General features: G+C 31.8%; 1 protein-coding gene across 1 annotated transcript; it reads right to left on the bottom strand.

The window, feature by feature from the left end:
- Positions 1 to 2,707: 2,707 nt before the first annotated feature.
- On the bottom strand, positions 2,708 to 6,442 carry LOC133296958 (GDSL esterase/lipase At1g29670-like). Its single transcript, XM_061496005.1, has 5 exons — positions 6,193 to 6,442; positions 5,827 to 5,951; positions 5,441 to 5,686; positions 3,031 to 3,271; positions 2,708 to 2,925 (listed from the first exon to the last, which is right to left on the bottom strand). Exons 1-5 carry the CDS (start codon positions 6,440 to 6,442, stop codon positions 2,708 to 2,710), a joined length of 1,080 nt encoding a protein of 359 aa, XP_061351989.1.
- Positions 6,443 to 10,282: the final 3,840 nt, after the last annotated feature.

Below are 10,282 nucleotides of genomic sequence, written 5' to 3'. Positions count from 1 at the left end.
GTTTGACAGTTATGCACCCTTAATGTTTTCAGATCTCAAATTTGGAGAGGTTCAAAAAGCATGTACCTGAGAGGCTTCAACCCTTTATTTATAAGAGGGGTTACCTGTAGGTTTAGAGTCCTAAAAGGAGTGTGATTCTTTGACCCTTTGTTATCTAGAATATTATTTGGATAAGTCTTATCCTTTATTGGATAAGTTGTTGAGATATGAATCCAGTCCATAATAGTTTCCCTCCAGCTGCGCAATGTCGAAAGACCTAGGCCCATCAAGAACAAGGGTGGCCTGGATCGAACCAGATTTGGTGCCTTCCATAATGGCAATGGTCATACTACGGATGAATGTTGGGACCTCCGAGATGCTATTAAAAAGCACATTTAAGAGGGGAAGTTGAAGCAATACCTCATCCGCACTCAAGGAAAGAAAAATAACAAGCGCAAATAATGACATCGTAGTAAGAGCCCGAGCCCAAAAAGGGAAGACAAGAGCGATTGAGATAAAGATCACATCGAAAAAAGCAATCAATTACTTTTGAAATTGCGAACTTTTGAAATTCATCGCGCTTAAGACTTAATCTGAAAGGAATTACTAAGACATTAGTGTTCTAATTAGGCTAAAGGGTAAAAGGCACTAAGACATTAGGATTTAACCAACCAATTATTTAGAAGATGAATTGTTTGGAACAATTGAGATAAAATATTATTGAAATTAATTTAGATTACTCAAGATGGAATATGTAATATTTCACTTAATGATTCTGATGTGACAAACCCACGATGGGATCAGATGGTTATAGGGTAAGAGACACATTAGCATGACTTGAGCTCCGCCTCTTTTACATACAGAACCCACAAAGGTTTGAGCGCTCACAAAGGTATGAGTTTTAGTCATTTCAGTTAAAGACTACATGTTCATTTATATGTTTGTATGCATAAACTCACAAAGGTTTGGGTATGTTTTTATTTAGAACCCACAAAGGTTTAGGTAGAACTCACGAAGATTTGAGCTTATATTTATTATTCATGATATTATTTTCTTATTACAAACATATTTTGGAGAATGATATTTTTCACTAATGTGGCTGGATTGGTTATAGTTCGAAAACCCTAATATTACTGTTATTTACCTCACATGTATTTGTTTTTTATGCTAACCTTTTCATAAAGTAAGCATGTCAGTATGTGTAGCGTTGGAGTAGGATAAAACACTATGGTTAAAGACTTTGAAGACTGTACGGAGCTCAGCAGAGCAACTGATAGAATAAAAGTAAATTCACCCAAGTGTGGTGGCTGAGTTGGTAGCATGGGGACTAAGTGGTGGGAGAGGTCCTCGGTTCGAATCCCACCAACACCATCTGGGGAGGAGCATAAGTACCGTAATCCTTGGACTCCCACTCGAACTCTGGATTACTCCTATAGGCGGCTCGAAGAGTCAAACCCGTGAAAATACCGGGGGGTTCTGATTCGCCTCAAAGAGGTAATTAGGATCAGTTACAAAAAAAAGAATAAAAATAAACTCTTTTCAATTTAGATTATGATATATTTTAGATGTAATAATGAACTTGATTTCTGTATAATTAAATTTAAAAAATATTTTATCATATGTTTTTGTTCTTATCCGCTGTGTTAGAATATAATTATGATTCTCATTTTTTATTTAAAATAAGAATTAAGAATTAATATGATATCCTCTATGCTAGCCAGTTATAAAGGATGTTACATGTCCATTACATGATTGGTCTATTATCTTACTCGAATCGAATTGATTAGGTGACCTATTCAACGAGTTTCGAATCAACTCGGCAAATTCGAGTTGAGTCTGATAACATTAGCCTAATCACCATTGACCCGCAATATGTCCTACCATGTACTACACCTCAACTTTAAGCTCTAATAATTTCCACACAAAAAAAACAAACGGAACTAAAACAAAACGGCCCTTATTAAATTCGATTAATTCTTCATTATTTGTCTACTTAGAGTTGATATTAGGGGTTAAGCTATCCCACTCCGGCCCGTCTATAAATTACGGGTATACTCATTTCGTTGTATAACAAATTAGCGGTCAACTAACTTAAATAATATAAATATAAATATAAATATAAATATAAATATAAATAAACGGGTTAACTAACATTTTTATGTTCCATCACATGTATAGAGTGCCAATTAGGATTTAGATGTAAACATATCCCTTCTCAATTTTATTGAACATTTACAAATAAAAGTACTATTGCAGCTCGCACTTAACCGATTGTAACTCATCTTTACACAAGGCAGGTCGATGGATTAAAATTTATAACTCAACCCGCTAAATTGAAAAGGTTAAACGGGTTGATTGGGTGAATGATACCAATCATAGTAGTTAAAATTCTGATTTAAATCTGCGATTTTACGATTTTTTTCAATCAAAATGATTTCATCAAAATGTCAAACGTTTTTATGATTTTACGATTTTTTTATGTTAGGATTTTATGTTTTATAATTTTTTATCATCCTTTCGATTTTAAGTAAAATCTCGATTTTAACTACCATGGTACCAATTCTATATAAATACTCGTAATAGATTTGTAACATTCAATATTGGTAATATGATTAGCCGTTCAATCCATGTATATATATGTTGTATTATTAACTCAATTTATTCCCCTTTATTTGAATGATTAAACATGTTACATGAACTTATTTAAGGACAGATCGAGAGGTGTGATTTATGAGGACTGAACAAGCTGCTCGATATCCATTGGGTAAGTGAAGGCTGGATCAGACCCATTATATGAAGCAAATGCAGTTAGTCGGTTCACTGCCTCTGTTGGATGAAATGCATCCCAAAACACGTACTGATTCCTATTCTGGCATGGTGTTTGATTAGGAACACACTGTCCATTCTCCCCTGTTGGGCAGCAAGGAGCAGTAAAAACAGTGAAACCTGAAATACAAGCATGGACCATGGTTGTTTACACATTCAATTTTAATTTGTTCAATCTAGAATGTTAATAAATGAAGTATAAGAAAATTAACCCCATGTGTTTACCAAATGAACTGTCAATGGTTCCGGCTGTGCTGTTTATAAAGATGAATTTGGAATCAGCAGAGAACTGTGTATTAAATTGATCCACTAGAGATTTAAGCTTTTTATTAAACATGAATGCAGCAGCATTCTCATCTTCAGCACAAGATCCATTTGCTCCACGGGTAGATATGGCATTTGGAGTGCATCCTATAAGACCCACCCCAACCAGAACGTACTTTCTTGCCCCAAGATAATGCAGAGCCTGCCCAAACAAAACATTTTTATTATTTTAAATCATCCAATCATGATAGTCGTACATAATCATGTTGGGTTGGTCGAATGTGGGGCAAGTTTGATCCTTTTTCAACACTTGTGGATTCTATAATCAAAGTAAATTCAGCAGGTTTATTGCTTTTATGTCCTTAACGTTAGTAAATAATTTTGTATTTATACCATTCAATTAACAGAAAAATATTTCTGCTGCAGATAAGTTATCTGCATTTATTCCTAAAACAACATTGTTTTGGGATTGAAATATTAAAAAATTATAATTATAAAGACTATAATAATCCTGAAATAAATTAAAATTACAAAAATACCATGATTTCTGTCTCAAAACAACGTCGTATTAGGCTTACTACAGATAAAAGCAAACCCTTAAATTAATGGGAAATACATTTCTCATTTTATATGTGATAAATTATCTTATGCATAGTAAAAAAGTATATGGAATCTACTAAAGAAAAGAGAAAGAAAAAATAAATAAATTTTGTAAGATAAAGTTGTTTCATATACCATGAAAAATATATTTCCCAAAATTAATACTTGTAAATTGAATGAAGTAGAACCTATTTTAAAACCCAGCCTATAATTTTGTCAATCAGCCCAGTGATGGACATTTTCAAGCATAATCCTAACTTTCAGGGCCGGGTTTTGGCTTATTTTGGGTTTGGGTTTTTGTTGCAACCCACCCCATGTTCACGTCATTCAAATGGGATATTAGTTGATTTACATATTTATTTATTTTTCTGAAGACATTAGTTGATTTATGTATAGACATATACACAAAATCAAAGTCAGCCACATTACACAAATGTAAATGCTGTTGTTGGCTTTATCCGATAAATATTTAAGTTAGGATACATTGACTTAGACATATCAATCTGCAATATGTGTGTAGTTTCTTTAAGTTTGATACGTTTTTAAAAAACTAATGAAATAATTTTGTACCTTCTTCATCAGTTATTACTTTTGACTTATGAATATAGCTAAAATGGGTTAAATTAAAATCTCTCTAAAATAAGCTTGGCCTGTTTTTCGAATACAAAGTATTTTTTAAAAATAAAAATTGACATAGCATTTTTAGAAGTGAAACAGTACACGGTATATAAAAAATTATTTAAAAGGCATTATAATTAAAAATTAATAACAACATTAATATATAGGTTTAATGTGCTGTAGAAAAAATTTCTCTATCATACTCACATAAAAGTGAGTGGGTCTCATTATAAAGAAAATGAAGAGAAAAATGGGACACACTCACTTTTATGTAAGTGTATCAGAGAAATTTTTTCTGTAATAAAAGCAAATATATTTTTCCTTAATATATATATATATATATATATATATATATATATATATATATGTATAGAAATCATTTTCTCATGTTCTACGAGAATTATTTTTTCCTACCGGTGATTCTTCGATTTTTGTGCAACATTTTCTTTTGTTTTTTAATAAATGTGAACCCCAGATAAGATGTGTTTATAGTATGAGAATTTTTTTTCCTATTGCATGATTAAAGGTTTGTTCTTTTAAAGGATACAAGTTGTGTCATTTTAATTTTTAACACTATATACTACGTGTAGTATATAGTTATAATATAAAAAATTGCTTTTTTTTTCTCTCTCTCATCAGTCACTTTAGCTGATGTGAAGAGAAAAAAAAAACTTTTTATATTATAACTATATACTACTCATAATATATAGTGTTAATATCTAAAATGACATAACTTGTTTGATTTAAAAATAGTCACACTTAACCTATCTAAAATTTCTCTGTAGATAGCCTAAAAGCTCAGCTTTTAAGATCAAGAGTTTTTTAAAAAAAGTTTTTTCTTTTACAAGTGTCCTTAAACAAAGATAAGTATACTTGATCCAATAGTTTATAAAATGGATCCTCCCATGTGTTGATTAACATGACCATGTCATGTGTAGGAATCCTAGCCATACAAAAGAGAATCAACGGTTACGATTATGTAACTACCTATCTCTAGTTTTTTTTTTTCTTCCTTTATCACCATTGATCTAAAGATTATGATTTCCCAACATTATATGATCATGTTAATTAACACATGAGAGGATCCACTCCCAATAGTTTACGTGCCATTTTGTGTGACGAAGTGAGAAACACGCCGAAAAATGTAAGATACCTGTAAATCGAGAGATAACTCTTGAATCAGAGCTTCTGCATACTGCTCGGGGCTATAAATGTGGCTTGATGGGTAGAACTGGGGAAGGAAGTAATTGTTTATGTAATCATTGCTGCCTATATTCACGTAATACAAACACTTATCAAGATATTCTGCAGCTTTGTCATAACCTCCAAGTCTGACAGCTATTTCGGAAAATATGGATTTGTGATTTGTTAACTGTTGTCCCAAGCTGATATCAGCACCCTGTGTTGCGTAACACTAATTTAGTGGCATGCATGACCATTGAGACACAAATATTCCTCTACATATATTACAAAATCCATATTGAAGATAAAGATGAACATGTTAACAAGGATACATGGCTATTTGATTTAATAGTATACCATATGCTTGCCACTCTCAAAGCGAATTCCAGCTGCACCAGATGCATAGTTCACACCTTTAAGTATGTCTGAACCAATAGTGTTTGCAAAAGGAGGGATGAACTTCTCAAATCCCAGAAATTCAGCTGAACAAAAAATTTAGAGTAAGAGAAATGACACTTGGTTCAAAAATATATAGCTTTTATTCTTTCAGAACTATTACAAAATTGGTGAGTTAACAGAAGATATAGTTCACCCCGACTTAAAAATTTGACCCCCCAAAACGAGAGTTGAATTTAAAATTTTGAATTGCAGTACTGAAAGCCTAGCTAATCTTAAAGAGAAAAAGAGATATTAGAGGTCATAATAAGAGTAAAGAAATGTTACTAATTATGTCAAATGTAGTTCGGCCATTGGTAAATCTTCCAGTTGGGCCTATTGGGAAATCGATCCCATATGGATTGTAATTAGATTTTGCAGAAGTTGGAAGGTTATTGTTGTTTCCACTATCAGACAGAGAGTCACCAAATCCAAAAAGGCATGGCACTTGGGGTTCCCCTTGGACACAATGTTGCATGTAGTTTGCAGCCAAGAAAAGAAGAGGAATAACCAACCATGTCTTGGTCTCACAAGCCATCTCTGAAGCAAATTAAAGAGGTTGGGTTGTGATCCAGGAAATAAGGAATGTGTCAAGAACAATATGGAAGTGGTGTATATATATAGGGTGGGGTGACGAATTGTTAGGACCAAATTGGAGGATTTATTGTTAAAATAAGATCAGAATGAAGCAACAAATTAAGGATGACGGGTTTGGCAAGTTCTTTATATTAATAAACACAAAAGGTCTACGGATGAGAGCATCTATTTCAGTTTTACACCCTTGAACACGACATCTTAGAAAAACTTTCGACTATTTTTTTTTTTTACTTGTTTTTGCATTTTCCTCCATCCCTCTCCTTGTCATGGGAATTGAACACCAACTCATCAAGCATGGACAGCTTTGTCTGTTTCTATCTACGAATAATAACATTATATTGACAACGAATCAATTTTTTTTTTTTTTTTTTTGGATAATAAAGGAAAACTAAAACAAACAAAAATAGACCTAGCTAGGGATCCACCTGGGAGTATGTAACTAAAATAAACTAAAACAAACAAATTTGTGGTATTTTATTTTTGTAATTTTTTGTACTTAATTTTGTTTTGCATTTTGATTTCTTCAAAATATATAAGATTATAATTAAGAGTAATTAGTAATTCGTTATGATCTTTGTAGAATGATTCAAGACTCGTCCAAATTATTTACTAGATTGATTTGGTATACTTGCGTAATTTTCCGGTCTAAACCTCTCCAGTCTCCACACATTTGAAAATCTTTTTGGCGAGGCAGTAGAAATTTGATAACGAAATATATAACTAATAATTTCTCTTTCAAACGATGCGTTGCAAAATTATCCACATATTAATTGGACGTGAAATTAATATTCTATATAAATTTTAGATGTGTAGTACCAGTTAATTGACATGCTGAGAAATTTAGAGTAAATACCATTTTCGGTGCTCAACAAATTTTACGATGCCCGCTTTAGTCCTTAGCAAATAAAAAGGCTATTCGTGGTCCCTAAGAAATTCAAAGTGAACCCATCTTAGTCTTTTTGAGGGACTAATATGAGTCTTTTTTGAATTTGTGAGGGACCACGATTTCAACTAAATGGGTCCATTTTGAATTTATTAGGGACCACGAATAGCCTTTTTATTTGCTAGGGACTAAAGCTGACATCGTGAAATTTGGTGAGGACCAAAAATAATATTTACTCAAGAAATTAATAACAAAATAGAATTGACATGCTATGAAATTGAGTACCAGTTAATTTAGAAAATCTCTCCACCAATTGATTGCTTAAGCCTTAGTTAGGTTGAAATTTTAAATATAGTTGAAAAAATAAGTGATTGGGTCTTAGCGTCTTTAATAATACATGCTTATGCCAAACTTGATATTGTGGTATTTTATTTTTGCAATTTTTTGTACTTAATTTTGTTTTGCATTTTGATTTCTTCAAAATAAGATTGTAATTAAGATTAATTAGTAATTAGTTATGATCTTTGTAGAATGATTCAAGACTCATCCAAATTATTTACTAGAATTGATTTATACTTGCATAATTTTCCGGTCTAAACCTCTCCACACATTTGAAAATCTTTTTGGCAAGGCATGCATTAGAAATTTGATAACGAATATATAACTAATAATTTTGTGATTATTTTTTACATATACAATTATATGGTTAATAAAACGTGCATGCAGAACACGGGATTTGCTGAATCTCTCCAAATTTTGAAAATGATCAAAATCATGCATAAGCATCATGACAATTGGAATTAAAGTACTAGGGATATTATTTACCAAAAAAAAAAAAAAAAGTACTAGGGATATTCGATTTGGTGGACTGATCAAAAGATAACAATCGGAATTCTGAAACCAACCTGCTGATTTTGGCACGTGCATTTTGTGGTCGCATGATTTCTTTATGTTAATCTGTTTAATAATGCTGTTAACAAATGTACAAACTAAATATAGGGCCCGTTGTCATATGCAAATTAAAAACAATAAGATATAAAAGTATCTATGCTTTTCCGTATAAATAATATTATGGGTTTAAATTAAGGGTTTTATTAGTGTTATGTAACATAATGTATGTATTGTTTTTAACTCTCACATCAAAAGGGAGAGAGAAAGTAGAATGATGAAAGAGAAAGAAAAACATGTAGACCTCACCTCTTTAATGTGTGTGTAAGAAAGGGAAGTTATATTATATTAAATGATAAACATAAAACCCTTAAATTAATTTCGTCCGAGTATATAAAAATTTACCAACTATATTCCTCGATTCATTTTCCAAAAACAAAAAGTCACCCTCATTTGTTTTTTCTACAAAATTTTTATATTATATACGTATGTAGGTCCTCCGAAAGGTAACAAATTTGGCTGATATTGGGCCGAACTTATGTATAAGGGCATTGACATTTTGACAAGTTGAAATATCCAATGGCCGAAAAGCCATTTATGACAGTAGAAAAAAAAAATAAGGAAAAAAGCGCACCAGTTATCTAAAAATGTTTGGTAAGAGAATTATTTTTAAATGCCTAGAATTGTGAGGGTCGAATTTCAAAAAGGCCATATTTGGTAGCACATTGGGAAAAAAATTCACTGGAAAATGATTTTCCTGGAATTCAATTTTATGTGTTAAGTGGTGTTTGGTAGGAGATTTTATTTTATCCAAGAATTGTGATTCCTTAGAATATGTTGAGAAATTAATTTTTTTGAGAATGTTATAAAAAAGTTATTTGATAGATCAAAATTTTACAAAAAAATATTGGGTCAATTTTCTTCAATCAATTTTTTTTATGATAAAATATTACTGAAAATGTAAACCGAAATTAAAATTATACCCTCACTTCTTATACAAATAATTTTCAAAGCCACGTGCATCAGGCGACGCCGACGATCGTCACCACGCATATGAGGGCACAAAGCAGCAAGGCTAGAATCACCGCGAAATATGATTCAAACTCCACGGCCTCCGGCAGAGACATCACCGCAAGCATGGTGTAGGTGGATAATTTGTACAGAACTTGAATTGGAATTGGAAGCTTAAACTTGAATTTTTCTTCCCATCATGGTTTTTTCTCTCTCTCTTCGTTCGGTGCCAAAGAAGAAGTGTCTTCTTTCCCGCACAAAAGAACAAATTGCTTGTATAAGAAAAGTTTCATAAAATCTGAAAACTATTTGTCCATATACCACTTTATGAGTGAATAATTTTTCGGAGAGTGATAAAATATCCTGGAATGTCGTCGCAGATTCAATTTCTTCAGGCCAGTACACGAAAATTAATAATCAGGATTAATTGGCAAAAAATCGGTACTAATGTTATTTTTCAAATGTATCTCCATCCTAAAACACATTTGAAGAGAAAGACGAGATCAGAAGCCACGTAGGAAGCCCAACCAATCGCGTCAGTCCATGTCACGTGTTTTCCACGTATCCCGCCACCTGTTGTGACATGTACCAGTCCCGCCATGTCAGTTGGCGAGACTAAGCCACGTGTGTGACACATCTGCAGTTCTTGTGACGCGTTCCAGCTACCCCAAACTAATCAATTACATTAATTATATTGTCCTAAAGCATTTTTTGCAACAGTGTAATGTTAATAAATTATTTTGTTTAAAAGATTTAATAGCATGAATAATATTTAACTAATTCAATAAATGGTAATGGCTATTTATTTACTTTTTTAATAGTTATTAAATCAACTTAATATATTTTTTCTTAGGTTTTATTCATTAACATGAGATCTGCAATTATATAATTATTAAAACAATTATTACGATTTCAATAATTAATAATTGTAATTATTATAAATATATTCAATCTAAATTACTATTTCAGATTAATGTTTATAATTTTCAATATTAACAA

The sequence above is a fragment of the Gastrolobium bilobum genome, unplaced genomic scaffold, assembly GCF_033153095.1.
Source record: "Gastrolobium bilobum isolate Gb01-03AN ecotype WA unplaced genomic scaffold, APGP_CSIRO_Gbil_v1 utg2660, whole genome shotgun sequence".
Classification (NCBI taxonomy): domain Eukaryota; kingdom Viridiplantae; phylum Streptophyta; class Magnoliopsida; order Fabales; family Fabaceae; genus Gastrolobium; species Gastrolobium bilobum.
Note: the sequence above shows the minus strand (reverse complement) of the source record. Positions and strands in the feature narration are given on the sequence as shown.

What these genes read in the sequence shown, in the direction of transcription:
- LOC133296958 (XM_061496005.1), bottom strand. Translation starts at nt 6,442, where the DNA reads ATGGCTTGTGAGACCAAGACATGGTTGGTTATTCCTCTTCTTTTCTTG. An exon ending in TTGAGAGTGGCAAGCATATG is followed by an intron (nt 5,687 to 5,826) that starts GTATACTATTAA and finishes TACGCAACACAG; the next exon opens with GGTGCTGATATCAGCTTGGG. An exon ending in AGTTATCTCTCGATTTACAG is followed by an intron (nt 3,272 to 5,440) that starts GTATCTTACATT and finishes TTGTTTGGGCAG; the next exon opens with GCTCTGCATTATCTTGGGGC.